The 22615-nt window shown below is 42.3% G+C and overlaps 1 protein-coding gene across 1 annotated transcript in view; it reads left to right on the top strand.

Moving 5' to 3' along the window:
• The window catches only part of kalrna (kalirin RhoGEF kinase a), a 112840-nt gene that overhangs the window by 19773 nt on the left and 70452 nt on the right, over window positions 1-22615 (top strand). The window contains exons 17-24 of the mRNA XM_078262544.1: window positions 20-89; window positions 224-313; window positions 1411-1503; window positions 2341-2452; window positions 2638-2828; window positions 3026-3127; window positions 3228-3376; window positions 5735-5837. Coding sequence (XP_078118670.1) covers window positions 20-89; window positions 224-313; window positions 1411-1503; window positions 2341-2452; window positions 2638-2828; window positions 3026-3127; window positions 3228-3376; window positions 5735-5837 — 910 coding nt within the window. The remainder of the gene's footprint in view (window positions 1-19; window positions 90-223; window positions 314-1410; window positions 1504-2340; window positions 2453-2637; window positions 2829-3025; window positions 3128-3227; window positions 3377-5734; window positions 5838-22615) is intronic.

Here is a 22615-nt window from a genome sequence, read left to right on the forward strand (position 1 = left end):
TATCTGTTTGTGTTTCCAGTATTTTCCTGAAGGAGCTGGTGAACTATGAGCAGCTCCCAGAAGATGTCGGTCACTGCTTCGTCACCTGGGTGAGAGTCGGTCCTTTTCTCCAGATGTCAGAAAAAAAATGGAATCTGTCTATTAAAGAGGGTGGGCTTGAATAGAACATAATACAAAATTACCACGTAAAACTATGTTCTCCACCTCCTCTCCTGTTTTCCAGGCTGACAAGTTCCACATTTACGTGGATTACTGTAAGAACAAGCCAGACTCCAGTCAGCTTATCCTGGAGCATGCCGGCACCTTCTTCGACGTGAGTAAACTCTTCGTCACTCTGCCACAGAGCCATTCACATCACGTCATCGCATAAACAATACTAAAATTAAAACAACTTCTTTAATTCCATCTAATCATTAGAAAAACTGCTAATTCTGAAACCGAAATGTCACATGCACTGTAACCACCTCTGTCCGAGTAAACTGGCCCAGTCGGGGCTTCTTCTTTAAACCTTCTAAACCATGGATCTACAATAGGGGGGTCCGCCACCCCTAAGGGGTCCTCAGCATTACTGCAGGGGGGCTGCCTGATTATTGTTGCATGATCAAACAATAATCATGACAGTTGTTTTTTTTCAAAAGTCAAAATATGTCTGAAAATATACGTTAACATGAATCTGACACATTATTAGCAATGCCTTTTTGCTAAAAAAAAGAACATTTAATTTACATAATGTTGATCATAGGCTTACTATATAGGTAAGACATTAAAACTTGATGTAAAAATAATATGTGAATATCAATTTTCATACATCCGGCCCAGTTTAATATGCAATTAAATGTTATACAATGTATGTAGTTGGGGGTCCCTGCTCCGTCTCTCTTTTAGCTAAGGGGTCCTTGGCCTAAAAAACATTAAAGACCCCTGTTCTAAACAACAATTGTCATATCAAGGAAATCTCATTCTATACATACGTACTCTTGTACAACTTTCAGGGAAATAAACAGAAGACTGAAGCAGTGTTCTATCATGATTAAAGTGTTGCTTCAGTACAAAACGCAGCGGTTAACCAACGATGCTTAGATGCAGGAATGTTAAGATGGATGTCTACTGTGGAGCGTGAACAAGATAAACAGAACTCCAATCTCTCATTTGAATTAGCCACTCCTGTAGTACTCTGTCAAGCAAATTGCTTCGATTAGGAGCAGAACATTGTGTGCAGCTGCAGGTTTCTAATTTCCCTCCTGCAGCTGGTGGGGATTGTGTAGTTCACCTGTTTTGTCAGCAGATGGTGCTTTTTGGTCATTGAAAGAAGTTCCCCACCAACCAGCCGCATGCAGAATTGATCAGTTATGAAAATTGCATTTATTTTATTATTTGCTGTCATTTTTTTGTCTCTGTGTGTATAAACAGGACATTCAGCAGCGACGTGGACTGGCTAACTCCATCTCCTCCTACCTCATCAAACCAGTCCAGAGGATCACCAAGTACCAACTACTGCTTAAGGTAGACACACACCCTCCCACGCACGCGCGCACAAAATTTTGGCCCAGACCCAACATGTTCTGGACTGGATTGATACACACCTGCTACACACGCACACCTGCGGCTGCTACACACACACACACACACACACACACACACACAACCAGACTTTAAACCTTCACACAACATTTTGGCCCAGACCCAACATGTTATGGACTGGATTGATACAAACTTGCTACACACGCACACCTGTTACACACGCACAACTGCTGCTGCCGCCACACACACACACACACACACACACACACACACACACACACACACACACAACTGGACTTTAAACCTTCACACAACATTTTGGCCCAGACCCAACATGTTATGGACTGGATTGATACAAACTTGCTACACACGCACACCTGTTACACACGCACACCTGCTGCTGCCGCCACACACACACACACACACACACACACACACACACGCAAACCGGACTTTAAACCTTCACACTAACATTTTGGCCCAGACCCAACATGTTATGGACTGGATTGATACAAACTTGCTACACACGCTACACCTGTTACCGCACACGCACACCTCGCTCGCACACACACACACACACACACACACACACACACACACACACACAACTAGACCTTAACCCTTCACACAAAATTGTGGTATACAAAAAAAGTGAAAATGTGGGTCAAATCACCACATGTGCAAACTGAGGGAGAGTCAGGAAGTAACCAGGGCTCATGGAATATGTAGTCTAAATGTGGAGATAGAATAGCACGCAAAATATTTATCAATTATGTTTTTCGCCTCTCACGTTTGATATCCTCTCCTCTCCCACTGCAGGAGCTCCTGTCATGCTGTGAGGAGGGTAAAGGGGAGATTAAAGATGGCTTGGAGGTGATGCTCAGTGTTCCGAAGAGAGCTAATGATGCCATGCATCTCGCCATGTTGGAGGGTAAAACACTGTCCATTCTGCTGTAGAATGATGGTGAAGTTACATAACTTCTGTTCTTAGAATTGATATTATTATTATTTCGTTCTAGATTTAATACATTAAAATCTTTTCTAAAGAAATACCATGAGTTTGTTGTATTTCCTATCCCACCTGATGACTAATGTCTTGGTCCTCCTATTCCTCAGGCTTTGAGGAAAACCTGGAGGTGCAGGGCGAGCTGATCCTGCAGGACAGTTTCCAGGTTTGGGATCCACGCTCGCTGATCAGGAAGGGGCGGGACCGACACCTCTTCCTGTTCGAGTTCTCCCTGGTCTTCAGCAAGGAGATCAAAGACTCAGCTGGCAGAACCAAGTACCAGTACAAGAACAAACTACTGGTGTGTGTGTGTGTGTGTGTGTGTGTGTGTGTGTGTGTATCAATCCAGTCCAGAGGTCACCTCACTGTTAGATTGCTTTCATCTACCCTGTTTACCCCGTGTGCGTGCATGCGTGTAAGAATAGCTGCTGTGTGTTTAGCTTTCAGTGACTCACATTTTTGACAATTAAACATCTTGCTCCCTTTGCTGCCCTGCAGACATCGGAGTTGGGGGTGACCGAGCACATTGAGGGTGATCCATGTAAATTTGCTCTTTGGGCAGGAAGAACCCCCTCCTCAGACAATAAAACGGTGCTAAAGGCAAGTAAAAATAAACTTTTTAAATGGAAACAAACTTTTGTTGTGTACTCGCCGTTTTACTGCACGTTACTAAAAGGTATTCTGTTGTTTCTCCTACCAGGCGTCCAACGTGGAAGCTAAACAGGAGTGGATTAAAAACATCAGGGAGGTGATCCAGGAGAGGATGACTCACCTGAAGGGGGCGCTCAAGGAGCCTCTTCATCTGCCTAAAACACCAGCACTGACCAAACCCAGGAATAACACTAAGAGGTTAACAAATACACACAAACAAGCGCACACACAAACACACAACCATCGTTCAATCTTTTTGGTGCAGAAATGCCTTCAAACATTGAATTTCATAAGGTTGAAAGGTATTTTGTCAGTGTTAGAAATATCCTGTTAGAGGTTACAAACATTGTGAAAGAAAAACTCAGGAGCAGCACAACTCATTTCACATACGTGAAGAAAGTTCGGGAGACTTTGATGAATTACACAGGAGCATTTAATGAATTGAGGAGAATTTGGGTTCAGAAAGTATAGCGCAGGTGCCATCCCAATTCTCTGAAGTTCCTGTCTTCCTGAAGGTGTATTTAAACTCATGCTGGAGGCGTTAAGTTAAGCTGGACCTTTTAAATGTAAGCAAAGATATTGCAGGCGCCTTAAACACAGATGCTAAAGCCTAGTTCAGCCTAGTCTCGCATTGCCAGACCTTCCTCCACAGCATTGCGGAGGAGGGTCAGGCTAGTCCACACAGCATTCCGGGATGGGAGGAAAAAAAAGTGCTCTGGTTTATTGGCATTTCTTTAAACCAATCGCAATCGTCTTGGGCGCCTCTGCAAGGAACTTGTTTTGGTGGAACATTCACGTTCAAGGGATGTTTAAGTTGCGCAACAGAAAGCTCAGATTGGACAGATAGTCTAGCTAGCTGTCTGGATTTACCCTGCAGAGATCTGAGGGGCAGTTAACCATAGTCCTCAGAAATCCACCGGAGTTTACGCCGGCTACACACTGGCTGTGTGGCGTGAGCGTGGCGTTTCTGTTGCGTGGCGGCTGCGTGGCATGTCTTTACACACCAGAAACGTGTCTGATGTGCCGCTGCTGCTGCTGCTGCTAGCCTTGTATGTACACATGTATGTTTCCCATTGATCAAGCAGTAGTATACTTCATGTTAAACATAAATATATACTGATTTGATTACAGCAAAGACAACGTCGGCAGTATTGACGGCACAATAGGCTACAGAATATTTGAAAATCAATTTTTTTTTTTTATTACATTTATGTCAAAACCTAGAGACTTTCAAACATCAAAATGTAATTTATTAAATGTATTTGTGTCAAAATGACAAACATCTTTTTCTATTCTATTTTGCCTGGAAACACTTCCAACACGCTTGCGTGTCGCGTGAAAAATAGGCGTTGGTCCTATTTCTAGCATGCACGCGCTTTTGGCGCGGCTCAAGCCGTGCGTGTCACGCAGGCAGTGTGGATGCTCTAACCTGTTAACATGGGAGCCGAAATAAAAACGGACACGCCACGCAGCTGACACGCTCACGCAACGCATCCAGTGTGTAGCCGGCCTTAGAATGCCTATGATCTTTCTCTCTCTCTGGGAAGTATGCATGGCAGGCCTACTGAACATTCCCTTATCATGCAGCTGCCTAGATTCCTTGAATCTATGGAGGCACCAAGTTGAAGTACTCCTCTGCCTGATGATAAGTTTATCAGGTTATGTTGGACGCTGACCTGGGGTACCACTGTCCCAACTTACATAGCATGAGTTCATAAGATGGACATTCCACCACAAACATCACTGTGAATAGAAATATCATTAATGGAAAACCATGCAAGGGAATAGACAGATTTTGTGTGAACAAAAGAAGCATTTTATTGCGGGCAGTAACAGTATGTACAGTATATGGTTCACGAAGGCAGGAGCTCAGTAAGTAGTCAGCACCTGGGGGTGAAGCAAAGTTTAGTTCAATGGTGACATTTGTCTGAGATTACCAAGCTCAGGAAGGAAATAATGTAGTGAGCTTGATTTAAAAAAAAACATTTAGTATAGCCACAGTTTGGCCACAATTCAATTCAGCCTGAGAAAAATGATTTAATTACTCAGTAAATATTAATATACCATCATCTGTATCACCTGTATGTCCTCTGCTTATATGATTAATGCAACAGAAATCATTAAACAAACTTCAAAAAGGACATAAGCTGCTCAAAAGAAATATATAGCTTGAACACAAAAGCACAGAATTACACACACACACACACACACACGACTTGACTGTTGCCACAACTTGAAACGTCAGCACTGTAAACAGTGTCACTGCGGGCAGAAACCCTATCAGCTCGGTAAAAAGTGTCATCACAGCAGATTGAAACCTTTTTTGAGATTTAAAACGTGTGCGAAGTGGTAATATTGTCCCATATGTTATATCACCAAAGGGGACAGGGTCAGTGACTATGTTTACATGCAAATAATGTTCCCGTTTTTGCCCTTGTACCGATGAGTGTGCGTGTAAATGTACTCTGTGTTATCACACTGAAATGGTTTGCGTTTGCCAATGATTTAAACAAAGCTATTCTGATATCGTGTGTGTGTGTGTGTGTGTGTGTTCAGGGAGGGAGGTGAAGATGGAGACAGTCAGGGAGACGGCAGCAGCCAACCAGATACCATCTCCATCGCCTCCAGGACGTCCCAAAACACTGTAGACAGCGACAAGGTAGGAAACACACACTAAGAGCTGCTGCTTATGTGTCGAAGGAGTTAAAGGCAGCTGATTGAGACTTGGGCTGAATCTGACTTACCCTAAATTGTATCCCCCGGCTCCTCCACTTGCTTCCCTTCCTCGCGTCTTACTCTGTCCCACCGAGGAAGCATGGGAGAAACGCAAGGAAATGATGCGAGGACAGAGGAAACGAGGAAATGGGTTCTAAAGGGACGAGACGTCACATGAATTTGTCAGCTGTATGGGCGGAGTTAGCAGCGGCTTTCAGCTGCATGGCTTCCCCTTATTTGATAGCTCCTCGACTCCTCGGTCCTCGGCTGACCCGGATGTTGTTCTGTCCCTCATTGGTGAAGGCCGTCTCAAAGATCATCGAGGAGCTATAGCCGAGGATACACGAGAGCTGCCTTCCCGGAAGCCGTGCAGCTTAAGGAGTTGCTAGGAGGAAAGGACGTCTCATCCCTCTAAAACACATTTGCTCGTTGCCTCTCTCCTCCGATGATTTCGTCGCATCTCTCCCGGGCCTCTTCGGTGGGAGGGACTATGACGCTCGATGGTGTTTTTTGCCCCCAACTGCTCCTTCCAGGCAGCGCTGCGACCGCTGCCTTCAAGGCACTTAACCCTAACCCTAACCTTAACCCTAACCATAACCAGTGCCTAATCCTAGAGCCTTCCAGGCAGCGCTGCCTGGAAGGAGCCGTTGGGGGCAAAAAATACAGATAAACGACTATGACGCGAGGAAGGGAGGCAAGTGGAGGCTTTGAGGAGGCAATTTAAGTGCTAAGGGACGTACGCCCGGAAGGCTGCTCTTGTGTATCTCCACCTATAGTTCCTCAGAGATCCCTCCTCGATCCTCGGGGCAGAAATAAGATCTTTGAGACGGCCTTCACGAGGGAAAGGGGGACAGAACAACTACCGGTTCAGCCGAGGACTGAGGAGCCGAGGAGCTATCACATAAGGGCCACGAGATGCAGCTCTAGAGAAGTGTGATTCAGCCAGAGACTTGCTCTGTGCCCCTTGATGAGCTGATGACCCACAGCTGTGTCAGCGCTACAGGGTCTCCCATGCTTCTACAATGGGCAGAAGCAGGGGCTGTGCGTTTGCCAGTGGCAGAAAGATGTTTGTGCACGCGTGAAACACAACAAACTGAGATACACGCAGCACCACAACTGTGTGTTTGTGAAGGTTAGGTTATGTGTGTAGTTTGAAGTATCCAGCAATGTCACCATATGAACAGAGGAGCAGTCGGCAATGAAAAACCTCTTCAGGTTGTGTGCAGGCGGCTGTTCTGATGCCGCCTACCAACCACCCTCTCACAAACAAGTAAGCCCATCTTTAAGCTTTTATTTTTACAGTCAACCAGAAGTGCACAAAAGATAAGAGGGAACACAGAAGTCCTTTTGTTGTAGAGGAGATTTTGTAATGCACATGTCCTTTGTCCTCATGTCCTTTGTCCTGAGCTACACCTTGATTCAATGATTAAATGATTAAAAAACTTTTGGTTGTTTAGCAGCAGTGTTTCTCAACCTTTGTCCGTCATGGCACTCTTCCTGTGCTTTGCACTGCTTTAGTACATTATGATACAGTACATGTTTTTGGAAGAAGGCAAACGAGCAACAGGCAAAACATTTATAACTTTTAAATTGTCATTGAATTGCGTAATCAGATGTTTGCTGTATTACAGAGTGACTCCTAGTGCTTTGTGTCGAGGTCTTCGGTCCAGTTGTTTTACTTGTAGGGCAGGTTCATTTGCAGTCAATCATTCAATTTACAGATTTTGTTGTGGCTTGTTGTTTTAGTGGTTCCGATTCCTTAATTGTATTAGTTGTCTTGATTTGAACTGGTTGTTGTTGTCGTCTCCAGTGTTGCCACAGTACCTCCCTTTTCACTGCTGCGCACACACACACACACACACACACACACACACACACACACCCCCACCCACACAGATGTCATGGCCTCCCACTGTTCTGTTACACAGTGCAGCCTTTTCACCGTGCAACCCCACGCCTACACACTACCCTGCCTCTAAATGTCAGCACCATGAACACAGGCACACACACACACACACACAAATCAGAGAGGCCTTAGCAGTGCGGCGCGTGTGTGTTGTAGTATCTCAACTTGTTTGCGCCTCTCCTTTTTTTTCTCTCTCCCATTATCAATATCACTTTTATTGTCACATTACTTGTTTTGCTACATACTATATATGTGTGTACAGTAAATGCATACATAAACAAAATTTATTACCATGCACATACAGGTCTACTGTAACTCTGTATATCTTTGTGGTTTTATATTGCATGTCTGTGTTGGTCTCCCCACCTCTTCCTGTCCAATGAAAACATCTTAATGCATATTTTTTCCAGCTCTTTTCGAGTGTGGGTGTATTGTTGTTATGGTCCAGTTTATTGTTTCTAGGATTTAAAAGACTCTAGCTAGCTATTCTTGGATCCTCCTCTTCTGTTTTTCTGAGGAAAAAAAAAAGAAGATTTCTAAATTTGTTTTGATACGTTTCATATTTCATATGCTGACACAGCAGACCGCGGCTTTAACTGTGAGCTGTATTTCTTGGATGCAGATTTACTTTTTCATTTATCACTGTTTGTAATTAGGTTTTACAATGAGTTTGAGGGCTCTTTTGTAATATGACGACGGAATAGAAACTTGGAAACATACTGTACATGGCTGTGCTGTAAGTTGTAAAAATGTGTACTAAACAGGGCTCTGTTTAACATTGGATGCGATGGGACACCATCCACCCCAAACAATCTTTTTTTTTGTGATAAATTGCCATCCTCCCTTTCCATCCCCGTTGTGTACAGCCCTTATTTTCTCTGCCTTAATCGCATTTGCTTTTATTTAAGTACAAATCTGTAGTGGATAACTGCGGTGACACTGGAGACTGAATCCCATTTCTCTGTCTTACCCCTTCGTCTTACCCCTAGCCCTTGTCCCTCGAAACCGAGTGGTAAGGGCTAGGGGTGAAAACATACCCCCATGCTTGGTTCCCCTTAGCCCTACCCCTCGATCAAAACGAGAATTGGGATAGCCCTTACTCTCACGTGAACGTGCAAAACTAAGGGGAAGGGGTAAGGGAAAGGGGTAAGACAGAGAATTGGGATTCAGCATATGGCTCTGTCCCAATACCTCCCCTTCCTGTAGATTTTTGCCCTAACCCATGTTTTTGCGCGTTGTTGTGTAGGGGTAGGGTGTCCCAATACTTTAGGGACCAAGGGGGAGTGCTATTTTTTCCTTTAAAATCAACCCTCAAAATATAGTGAGGTCCGATGCAGGCTTAAAAAGAAGTGGGAGATAAAATTACCCAGGAGACCTTGCGAACTCAGCAAGCTGGCCAAATTTTTCAACCAAGATGGCGGACACGCTAATTTGCATTGAGTGGTGTCCCATGTCATAGGGAAAGATCTTCACCCCCACTTCCCTCGTCGAGGGGACTTTACTGTCCAGGGCACTCAAAACCAAGCGGAAGTTTTAAGGGGGGAGAAATGGGACAGGGCCTTAGGCTACATTTACGTTGCTACGTTTTGGTTTAAAAAGTGAATATCTTTTGCCACGTGTACACCTCGCATTCACACTGCTCTGGCGTTTCAGAGCCCCTAAACCGTAGACATTTGAAAACACTTCTGACCCCGTTTTGGTTTGGAATCTGCGGGGCTGTGTTGTAGTCTCAACGGCCGCAAACGGAGACCTTTGGCAATGCCGCCTGATTGGGTCATGACGTCTCGTTCTTTGAGACTAAGCTACTAACATTCAGTATACATGTATATACAGTATACATGCTGCCTCCTGTTTACCCCGGCACGCGGTTGGGGCGTGTTCCACTGTTAGAAAAGTCTGTAGCAATACAGTTAATATGAAGGAATTTTCCGTAATGTTTTTTCACAGGTGTTTTTCCATATTTTTTTATTTAAAAAGGTACTGAGGATATACTGTAAATTTACAAAATTTTATGTTTTTGGATTAGCATGAATGTCCGTAAACGGAGTAAATTTCTGTCAGGACATTATGCGTTTTTCTACGGACAGGAGTACTGTCTGCTTCTCCTAACTGGGGGCGAGCCGACCGCCACCTACTGTAGCTAACACACTGACTATAGAGAAGTAGCTCATACAACCACTCTTCAAATCAAAATATCTCAACTATCCCCTAAAGAGTGCCTCAGCGTTAAACAAACATGCCTGATCTGATAATTGGTTCAATAAACACCATATCTTGACTTGTCTTAACGTCAAAATAAACAAGGAATTGGTATACTTTATGGTAATTCGTCCCTGGAGGGCCTGCAGAGCCATGGGAACTCAACAACCACCACCCTTCACATACAAGAGTACCGGCAAACTTCCACTTCCCTTCTGGGAAAAAGAAGTACAGTAATTTCTCAAACCAGCTGAGGCATTTTGGTTTTTAAGTGGCGTTTTGAGCCAAAAGAAGTGTTTTTAGCTCCAGTAGAAGAACTATTCTCCATTTAAACTACACTGTAAGAAAAAAATCCATAGAAAAACGCATAATGTCCTGGCAGAAATTTACCAGTACCTTTTATGTTTACGGACATTCCTGCTAATCCAAAAACGGAACATTTTGTAAGTTGACAGTATATCCGTCAGTATGTACCTTTTTTAACGGACATTTCTGTTAATACAAAAATAAATAATCAAAATACGGAAAAATACCTGTGAAAAATCATTACAGAAAATTCCTTCATATTAACTGTATTTCTACTGACTTTTCTAACGGTGTACTTTTTTTTCCCAGAAGGGAAGTGGAAGTGTGCCGGTACTCTTGTATGTGAAGGGCGGTGGTTGTTGAGTTCCCATGGCTCTGCAGGCCCTCCAGGGACGAATTACCATAAAGTATACCAATTCCTTGTGTATTTTGAAGTTAAGACAAGTCAAGATATGGTGTTTATTGAACCAATTATCAGATCAGGCATGTTTGTTTAACGCTGTGGCACTCTTTAAGGGATAGTTGAGATATTTTGATTTGAAGTGCGGTTGTATTAGCTACTTCGGTTACACTTTACTTGAAGGCACCTACATAAGAGTGACATGACACTGTCATGAACGTGTCATAAACATTCTAAACAAGTCATAAACGTTTATGACATAACGCTTCTGTCATTAAGTGTCATTTGGTTTTTGTCATGACAAGTTAGGGTTAGGGTTCATGTGTCATGACAGTGTCATGTCACTCTTATGTAGATACCTTCAAATAAAGTGTTACCGCTACTTCTCTATGGTCAGTGTGTTAGCTACAGTAGATGGCGGTCGGCTCGCCCCCAGTTAGGAGAAGCAGACAGGAGTACCGACACGGAAGCTAAGCTATGTCCTGCTGTGGATGGCGGCATCAGCTAGACTTATTTTAGCCACCTAAAAAAAAAATCAATGCCTGTTTAAGTGTATGCTATATTTAGAATATGTTCACCGCTTTACCATGGGGAACTGAAGCCGTTGTGCACATCCAGTAGTGGAATGTATCTAAGTACATTTACTCAAGTACTGTACTTAAGTAAAAATTTGAGGTACTCTTCAAACTACTTTCTACTTCTACTCCACTACATGTCAGAGAGAAATGTACTTTTTACTCCACTGCATTCATATGACAGCGTTAGTTACCAGTTACTTTACAAATTAGGATTTTTGCACACAAAACACACGTAGTTTATAAAATACGATGTTTTATTAGAAATTAAACTACCCAACAATAGAGCGGCTTACAAGTCCAGCTGAAATGATTAGACTATCAAACACTTGACACTGACAGAACTGTTGCAAAATGTGCATCGAGTACTTTAAATATTTTTAATACTTTAGGTACATTGTTCTGATGATACACATTACTTTTACTTAAGTAACATGTTCAATGCAGGACTTTCACTTGTAACAGAGTATTTTTACAGTGTGATATTAGTACTTTTACTAGTAAGAAGTAAAAGATCTGCATACTTCTTCCACCGCTGTATACATCCATGCTCTCTCCAAAGCTCCCAGACTCCTTTTGGTAAAACCAGTAATTTTACCTCGCAGAACACAGAATTAGCTGGTCTACCACAAACAAACTATCCGATCGAGGCAGCGGTAGCACTGCATATCCCGTGTTCTGCGAGGTAAAATTAATGTTTTCGTCAAAGGAGTCTGGTGGCTTTGAAGGGAGTGATAAAACGGCTTAGGTTCAATGTTGTAAAGGCGCTGTTTGACGGAAAATTTGAATGTTGGCTCTAAGATGCCAAAAACAATTAATACAGGTTCTGGTTCAATATGTTAATGTTTTTTTTTTTTCTCCTTACTGCCCCCTTTTCCCATAAACATCTTTGTTCCTTTCCTTGTCTTGCCTCGCCATGTTATCTTGTCTCCATTCGAGATGCACACACACCCACAATTAGTTGCCTCTTTTGCAATCCATTTCTTCTTTCTCACTTTCTCAATTTTCAAATCTCTCTCTCTCTCTCTCTCTCTCTCTCTCTCTCTCTCTCTCTCTCTCTCTCTCTCCCCCTCCCTCCCTCACCCTCCCTTGCTCTCTCCCTTAAACTATAATAACAGCCCAGCATTGGCATAGTCAGATGTTCCACTGCTGTCTGGGTCTAGAGAGGTGTGTGTGTGGGGGGAGACAGGGTGGGAAGCTACTGTTTCTTGTGGTTTTTGGAGGAGTTTTATATGACGAATGCCTGTTTTTTTTCTCTATTTTTCTCTTCGTCTTTGCAGATTTAAAAAAAAAAAAAAAAAATTTCAGTTTGCTCTCTCCTCTCTCTGTCTCCTACGGCTGACAGAAAAATACAATCTTGTTACCGTGCTTATATAGACCAGCGCAGACATACGGCAATGTTATCTCTTTTTAGTGTCATCTCTGTTACTGTTTGAGAAGCAGGTTGACATGGATAGGACAGTTTTATTTTGCGTCCTGTGGCAATCATTACCCTTACATATTTGGACAGTGCACTAAAAAAAAATAATAATAATTGAGCTCTGTACATTAGCTTTGAAATGACACGAAAGAGATTAATGTGCTGACTTAGTCTTATAACCGTGATCGGCAGCGTTTACATCCATATTGTTCACATTAATTGTAGGAATTAAAGAACTTGATTTACTGTACAAAGTCCTCCAATTTTTTACTACAGTCAACATTATTTTAGATTACCTCAAATTAAATCTGAAAGTCAGAACTTCCATATCCTTATAGTCATGGTTTTAGTTCAAACCAAATGTTTTGGTTTACAGAGCTAAAACAATAAGAACTGATATGTCTCACCAGAAATACATCATCACTTAAAACGACCTGTATTTTTCTGTCAGGTGGTCTCTTGTAGTTGTGTCAGTAATGACTGCCCGCTCTAATAAGCTTAAGTGGATGTAGCAAAAGGTCAGTGCGAATGGTTGGGCATGCATACTTTGTGAATTTGACATTAGAGACCATGGTTTGTGACCTTTTCCCCTACCAAATGATATGTCAGCCCCGTCAAGGTTCCAGCCAGTTCTGTAACATCTTGTTATATATGTCCGTCCTGTGACGTCATGTGGAATGTCTTTTCTGTGACGTTTCGTGGTGCATTGAGCCAGCTGTGGTTTAGTCTTTTGGTCTTAATGTTATTTAAAGCATGGTTCCAGCGGTTGACAGCTTGGCAGCCCTCATGGCTCTACCACAGCCCTGTAGGTCAGAGGACAAGCACTTTTTTTTTTTTAGCCTCCGCCTTCAGTAGGAGTATAAACTTGTGTTTTTCTGTGAGCCAGGACCAATAAAACGTACTACTCATGTAGGACTGAATATGCATTACTGGTTGGAAAGGAGCTCCGCCGCCTCTGAATCCATTTTTATCCCTGCGCCTTGAATGAATCAACGCCTGGCTTGAGTCTATCAGGCTGAGTCTTCCAGAGTAATGATTTCAGAAGTTTAAAGCCCAGTGGACCCAAATGAGATAAAATATATATATATATGTTTATTATTTTTTTTTTGTGGCATTTAGCCATGCAGATAATAAATTTGTCTGTTGGTTGGTCGGTCTGCCACTTTAGTCCAGACAAAAAATAACTCAACAACTCTTGGCTGAATTGCCATTACATTTGGCAGAAATATTAAGTGTCTCCAAAGGATGAATCCTAGTGACTTTGGGGATCCCCTGACCTTTCCTCTAGCGCCACCATGAGGTGGACATTTGAGTCAAATATCTCTACAACTTTTGGATGGACTGCCATGAAATTTAGTACAATCATGTCGCCCACAGGATGAACCCTGATAAAGATTAATGCTGAACATCAACATGTTAGCGTTGTCATTGTGAGCATGTTAGCATGCTGGCATTAGCACGTAGCTCAAAGCACTGCTGTGCACAAGTACAGCAACACAGAGCTTCTGGCAAGGCTGTCGACGCTTTAGTCTAGTTTGAACATAACTATTTTGGATCTTTGGCACCCTTAATTTCAATTAGGTTGGATTGGCAGCACAAATCTTGCAGATGCATATTTCAAACGTATGTAAACTAAACTATCTGCATGGCAAGAAACGGAACATGTCCGTTGCTCTCAGAGTAGGGCAAACGTCAGACTTCAGAGATTTGGTCCAAAGTATACTGGAGCACTCGGACTATAGGCAACAAACGTTATTAGAGGACTAACGTTTCGACGCTAGGTGCATCTTCATCAGATTCGAGAGGTTTTTCCTGCATTTTGTGCAAGCTGACCCTGTAATTGGTAACAGCCAGACCACCATTTAGCGCGATATCAAATCATTTCCCTTCTGGTTCCACATGTTTTTAATATCACATGTGTGTAAGTCGAGGAGAACTTAATTAGCATTTTACTGTACATGTGACATATTTGGCATTGCTGCATTAAAGTGTCTAAAAGTAGTTGTGCAGTTGGATACAGGCCACATCAACAGGGAATCTGACGGATATGTTGAACTAAAGTTGGCAACCCTGATTGGTTTTGTCCCAGTATGTATCGAATCGACTGTATGTGTCTGAAACGTTTTAATTTATTCACACTTCTTTCGTAGCTTGATTCTGTGCAACTGTCAAGACAAACTCATGCTGGATGGAAGTAAACGTAACAAAAAGTAATATATAACTACTTTGCAAGTACTATTTGAAAGTACCTAAATATTACAATACTACAGTTATGTACTTGGCAAAGTGTTCCAGCATACAGCTGCAACACTGTTACACTGGCTGGCAATTGTTTAAACGTGTGTGTTCTCATGAATCAAATGCATTCAGTGTCGGGTTCAGACTGAAACCGTACAGTAGCCATCTGCTGGTCATATGATTTCTGTGTGTCTCTCTCACTCTCACTCACACACACACACACACACACACCAAGCAGAGTGCCGTCCCCATCTGATACAAAGCTATGGCTGTTTGTTCAAAGAGAGAGAGAAGGGGAGAGACAGCGTGAGGGCGTGTTTGTGTGTGTGGCAAAGGCACAAACGAGGGAGTTGTCAAAGACAGAGAGAGCGACAGAGAGAGACGGCGACAGAAGAGGAAAGATCGACATGCCAAAGTGGATGAGCTTTAAACTGTTCAAAGAGAGCAGCAGAGTGAGTACAAACTGCTGGGCTACACACTGTACACTATCTGCTCAAATTAGACTTCACGTGAAGCACTGTTTTCATTCAATACTGTCGTAATGACAAATAGGCTTCTCTTCTATTTGTGTGTCGTGTTTGACAAGTTTGGTGAATTATGCTGTAAAAGTAAAACTGATGCAAGGATATAGTGAAATAACAGGTGTAAACCACCCAGAATGTGTTAGTGTTTCAAGATATTTTTTTGACAAACAAACATTTTGGGCTCTGGCTAGACGCTGGTAGAAATATTTACATCTGTCATGATTTAAGGTGTTTGAGTGTTTAAAGAGAAAAAAACACTATTTGTGAATGAATCTTGTTGTAACCCATGATGAAATACAGTATTTGAGTGTACACGAACACACGCCACTCCTGCCAATTATTCTTTTTTTTTTTATTCACTTTGCACACAATCCTTTGTTTTGACTTGAAGTTCTGCATGACTGGAACTGCTGAGAGAAGACACAGCTTGTGTGAAGCCAAGTTCTGTGTGCTCTTTCACTTCAGCGCCCTGTGATGTTGCCCTAATAGTTTATAAAATATAAAAGTAACTAAGATTGTAAAAAAAAAAAAAAGAAAGAGCTGAAAAGTGCTAATCCATGTGCAGCCCACCTCCTGCAACTGTCAAGAGCTTTGACCAGAAAAGTGTTTTGAGGTTTGCTTGTTGGTCACTGTTGAGGTTTGGCCACTGATTCAGATGCTAATCCAGATCATACGTGCTGTTGACTTTCACTTAGTGTGTTGTAAAGCTGGACTGCAGGAGGGAATGTGCGTGTAATTGGGTAGGTTAATGGTTAAACAGGGTGTGTGTGTGTGTGTGCCAGGCAGGCAGGCAGACAGACAGACAGACAGGAAACGGGCCATTAGCTGCCACGGAGAAACAGGATAAATAAAATGTTTGCGTCCAGATGGCTGAATTGAAGCAAGTTTGATTCAGATTACAGAGCAGACCCGCTGGAAAAAGAGTCTCCATCCACACCACTGCCCACTGACAAACTTTTTACATGAAGTTTGTGCATTAAACTTACGAAAAGTCTGAGATAGACACTACACTCGCTGCAAAAGCATCTGTGTTTATGTGCAGCCGTGGCAAGAGGACATATCTATAAATGAGCTGATGTTTCTGAATTTTGTTAGACTTAATGCCTTTGTTTTTGTTGAGCCTGCACATTATTTGTTTTGAGAATGCATTAAATGCTCTGGAGAAATCCAACTGTGGGCAGATTAACTGAATTTGCGAAACCAAGTTGGTGTTACAGTAGTTTTAGAGTTTATAGTTTCTGCTTGATTGCATGCACCTCAATGGTGTACCTGCGACAGAAGGGGAAATTGTCCAACGTTATCCAGCAATCGCTGTCTCATAGAGGTAGTTGTGTTGGTAATGACTGCCCGCTCTAATAAGCATAAGTGGATGTAGAAAAAGGTCAGTGTGAATGGTTGGGCATGCGTAGTTTGTGAATTTGACATTAGAGACCATGGTTTGTGACCTTTTCCCCTACCAAATGATATGTCAGCCCTGTGATGTTTTGTTGACATACCGAGGTTCCAGCCAGTTCTGTAACATCTTGTTACATATGTCCGTTCTGTGACGTCATGTGGAATGTCTGTGGCTTAGTCTTTTGGTCTTAATGTGGTTTAAAGCATGGTTCCAGCGGTTGACAGCTTGGCAGCCCTCATGGCTCTACCACAGCTCTGTAGGTCAGAGGACAAGCACTTTTTTTTTTTAGCCTCCGCCTTCAGTAGGAGTATAAACTTGTGTTTTTCTGTGAGCACTAAGATCATGAATATCCTTTGTTGCTTATGATTTCAGTAAAATGAACTGAATGATTGAATTGCAGATCATTTTACCAATCAAACGGTGTACCACATGTCCATTGACACAGGTTTTGAAATTTTGTGTTTAAATACTTATTATGTAACATGTCAGAACTCACGTAAATTACGTGGGTGTTAACCGGTTAAGACGTCTCTATAGATTTTCTATAGAGTTTCTGATGATGGCTCTTGGTTGCCATTGGAGTACATTGTACCAGTAGAGCAGTGGACCTCCGTGTTTGAAAGCCTATACACAGCTATATAGGAACCAGCGTTGTTCAATTAATGTGTATTTTGAGTGGGTACTAAACTATCTGTGCAGTTTCTTTGCTTTTTTTCTGTGTTGTAAAGTAGCAGACCAGTCTTATTGGTCACACTGGTTGTGGTTCAGACACTGTGGCGCACGCAAAATGTCTTACAGCAGAACCTTTTTACTCTTTACTTTTGCCACTGTAATTTCAGCCATTAGGATGCTGGGCTGGTTTGACTGGTTTCTGGGATGCGATGCTGTTCATGTCAACAAACGCCACTTGTTTCTAGTTCTTAATGTTAAACTCATCATAACCTGCACTGCATCAAACACATAATCAGAATGTAACACTGTCACATAATGAGCATCTTCATGTGTACACCCATGCTTGTGCATTACACTGTTGCTGCACAGACACAGTCACTGGCTGTACTTTCTCTGTAAACATAATACTACTTGTATTTCCATGATCCGTGGTGCTGCTGGTAGAGGTTGTTGATAGTGACGACAACATTGCGCAATAGCCCCAGTTCTACAATGACACATTGACTGTCGCATATGGTGGATCTAACAAATGGAAAGACGTCCAAGTAGCTTTTTACACTGGGCAGAGATTGAGATGTGTTACGAGGAGGTATTACCAGAGTCGTGCACATTTTTTAGATTTCATTCTTTACCTTTGGGCAGCAATACACACGGAGGAGTTGCCCTGACACATAGGTGTATTTGGAGTATTTAGACTTTAGACGTTCCATGGGTTTCACTCCAGGAAGGTGCTAGCCTGGAAATCCAGACCCAAATCTGAAAGATTAAGGGTCTGGCACTGAGTAATGAAAATGGCCCAACTCAAGGGGCGGCACCAAGCATGCATTTGAAAATCTCACTGCACTCAATTGGATAACGCTACGACCAATCACAACAATACACGGGGTGACGTATCCAGAGCCCCATACGCTTATACCAGCGGAGCTAACTGGTAGATTAAACTGTCGTCATCTGTTTAGCTCGCCTCTGGCCCACCTATATCAAATACACCGATTGTGATTGGAGCAACACGGCTACAAGGTCATAGTTAATGAGCATGATTATCTTGTATTAGATAAGTGCATTCACCACACTGTAGACTTAAAAAATATTCTAAAAAATAAAATAAGTCCTTTTAAAAGTATTGAATTTCAGTTACAAAAGCCTACATTTTTTTCTTGACTTTTCTTAGAATTAAATAAATACCGTAACGTCATAAATACATATTTTGTGTGGGTAATATTTCAATTTACTTGATTTTTGTATTTTTAGTTTAATAGCATAAGAGCTCTAAATGCGACAAATATTTTATAAATGTTTATTTGTGTACAAACACACTTCACAAAAATGTGTTATTAAATTCAGGTGAAGTCAGTTGGTAAACAATTCTTTCCTCGGGTTTAAAATCCATTCTGATTTCCCATTATATGGCCGTTAAATTTCATCCTAGGTGGTATTGAAAAGGTCTTAAAAAGTCTTAAATGTAACTTAGAGAACCCTGGGGGTACCACACTGTAGTCGTGATATAAAGTGGAACCAGCCAGTCGTGTTCTTAGGCTATGTTTAGACGGAAACGATCTGAGGAGAAAATGCAAAAGTTTTTTTCCGCATTTAGATGAGCGTTTTGGGGGGGGGGAAATCTGCGTCCATATGGTGATGCAAAAGTATGTGAAATTCCATGTAGTGTGCACATCAGGTGGCTAGGTGGACTACCAAGTCCACAAGACACACACGCGGCGCACACACACACACACACACGACACACACACACGGCGCACAAACATGCTGCACACACACACACACACACACACACACACACACACACACACACACGGCACACACACGGCACACACACTCACACAGTGCGTTTTTACCTTTTAGATGGGAACGCGACGATGGAGCCTTTTTTAAGGGCATTTTCACACCTGAAAGTCCAACCCAAGGTCCGGACCAAGGTTCCTGTGTGACTGCTGCTCTCCCCTACTGACTGCTGCTGCTCTCCCCTACTGACTGCTGCTGCTCTCCCCTACTGACTTCTGGCTTCTTGTATTTGGTCCGAAAGTCCGAACCATCCAAAAAATGCTCTCGCACTATAAACGAACCGGACCATGGTTCAGTTTGGTCCGGACCGAGACCACCTCTTTTTATCGGACCAAAATTTGGTGGCGGTTTCACACCTGTAATTTTGGTTCGGCTCAAACTGAAAAGTCCGAAAGTCTGGACCAAATGAGGTATGTGTGAAAACGCCCTAAGATTTCCACTCTGGAGGGTGTTTTTTGGCCTTTAAACGAAAGGCACATCTGATAAAATATTTTGTCGTTTTCACCCGCGAGCGTATTCGTGTGAACAGGGCCTTTATAATAACACACATCTGCTGAATATGTCATTTCTTATGGATAAGCAGTAAAATAAATAAATGAGTCAGTAAATTTGACCAGCAAAACCGTGCTTGAGCTTTACAGTTCACAGACATTGTTCAAATGAAAATGATGGTAACAGACATTGTTCAACATCTTAAATGCTGCTAGCTCTTTTAGTTGTAGCTGTGACAAAGTCTCTAATATCTCTATCTGTGGTCATAAGAAAATAGGTATTTGGCTAAATTAACTGTATTAGGAACTTAAACAGAAAAGCATGATAGAAATGTCACACTGCACACAGACATATGTTTATGTATAACTCTTTGGCATGAGCTAAATCCGTCTGGATTATGTTTCTTAATCACCTCCACAAAATGTCCATGTTTTTCATTAGTTTTCCCCACAATATTCCCTTCTGGCAAGTAAAGCACGATTAACGTGTTTTATAATCGTGTTTGGGCAACTCCAAACACTTGAAAGGAGCTTGGTCTTCTTCTGAATATTGGAAAAAGTCAAATCTGACTTAAAGTACAAGACAGTCCTTCAGTGTAGAAGTCAGGCGCTGCGGCATAACAATGTGTCACTTATTTCTTGCACTGGAACAAAAATGTTGCCAGTGAATGTGAAAGTTTTGCAAATCAGTTGCATATGAGAGTAATTCCTTGGAGACCGGGTTGGTGGTCCCCGACTATCACTTCTTTTTTTTTTCCCACATAACCATTCACTGTCACTCTGGTTTATGTTAGCAGTTTTCACTCCCTGGCAAACATTTCAGAAGCCTGTGTGCGTGAGACAGAAGTGATATGACTATGGAAAAGGGCAGGCTTTCAAAACATTTGGTAATTTCTATAGATCACTTAACAGGCCAGTATGTATAGTCATCTTTTTTTCTCCATTTTTTTTTTATATATATATATATATATATATATTTTTTTTTTTTCGTATTTCTTTGTACTGTCTTTAGTCTAATTGTATTGCAATATCAAGCATGTTGAATATGCTTTATCACAACACTTTTGTATACCTTATACTTGTTTTAAAGGGATTGGCGGGATGCCCATGAAAGGCTGTTGTTCCCCGAAAGAACAACAGAGGAAATCCAACGGTTTCAATAATCTCAATGTGTCGCTCAGCAGTCATGGTCAGTGCAAGCCTGAATAAGGCTAATGAGTCTTTCCCCTTTTCTGGACACAAGACCCCATTAAAAAAAAATATAGACTAGAAGTTCTTGGAAAACATCTTCACTTGTGACCTCACACTGCATTAATGAGTGCGACCAAAGTCCAACCATTTAAAGCCATCAGACATTTTTCAATAACCCCGCCGTCACTCAACTACTGATAAATATAGGCCGCTGTACATTTAAGCAGAGCCATCCGTTGCTAGCAAGTGAAAATCCTCAGTTCGTCGTTCACTGGATAATGACTCATAACAGCGCAAGTTTCCTTATCTCAACTGGTTCCATTCTTTCTGCTGTTGGAGGTGAAGTGTGATTGTTGTCCTGTGCTCAAACATGTGACCACCACACGCTGCCGCACGCATGCGTTTTCAGTGAGCATAAAAAAAGCATATTACAGAGAGCAGTAGAGCACAAGACACCCTCAAACACACACTTATTTTCATCAAAAAAAACAACACCCTACGACTTAATGCTTCTCTGTAGATCCAAACACATTTCCTTTTTTTTGAAACACTAAAAATTCAGATGGATAAACCTTGGCTTCAGCATATACAGCCAGTTTAGAAATAAAATATTATCATAAGATGGCACCAGAATGATGGCTAGTTTCCACTGATCAGCCATGCTTTTACATTTTACAGATTGTGGATTGGATTGGGGGGGGGGGGGGGGTTGTTCAGGGGTACTGACTCACGAAATGGTGCTGAAAAAAAATTAAAACTACCACAAAGATATGTAAAATGACCACAAAACAACTACAAACGATTCTTTGAGACCCTTTTAAATGTGGGTGTCGTGTTCCTATGTAGACAGGTTGCTCTTGCATGTCTGTGGCCCGGGGCCCATTGTTTTATAGTCCGTCCATGGATGGAGAGTAAACAATACAGTTGTTGGCTTCCCATTGATCTTGCACATTTGCTACCATTGGGTGACCTTGTTATCAAACAGCGGTTTTAAAGCGTCTGAACGCCCACACAGGTGTTTTCAGTCATTCTGGCTGATTAGACTCTGTTCAGGTTGAAGGTGGGCCGGAGCTTAGATGGGAACTTATTAGGTCACAAATTCTTTCTACCAATAAGGAGGATGAAGGTGTCATTTGTCCCGCCCTAACAGGTGCAACAACACTTAACAGTGGACTCAGGAAGATGTCAATCACTCAGTCTAACCACACCCACACAGTCCTGGAAAAGGTCCAATCAGCCACATTAACTTTAAACACCTGTGTGGCTGTTCGGGGCCTTTTAAATCTAAACATGGATGCCAAATGTTGTTGACATGTAGTGAACCTGCAGTTACCAGTCGGATTAGCTTTTACACACTCCTGGTCAACTACGCAGGTGTTTCTGTTTATTTTGCCTGAATGACAACTGGCAATGAAGGTGTAAAGCGTGATTAATGGTTCTGCGGAGACTCCACGCAGAGCTTTCGCCGTAGCCTACGTAAGTGGCCTGAAGTTTATACGTGTGCGTTGGTGTGTGCGTCGAGCCGGAATGTGTGTGTGTGTGTGTGTGTGGGGAGCGGGTGGTAGAGCGAGGGAGAAAGTGAGAGAGAGTGACGGCGATTTAGC

The sequence above is a fragment of the Sander vitreus genome, chromosome 11, assembly GCF_031162955.1.
Source record: "Sander vitreus isolate 19-12246 chromosome 11, sanVit1, whole genome shotgun sequence".
Lineage (NCBI taxonomy): Eukaryota > Metazoa > Chordata > Actinopteri > Perciformes > Percidae > Sander > Sander vitreus.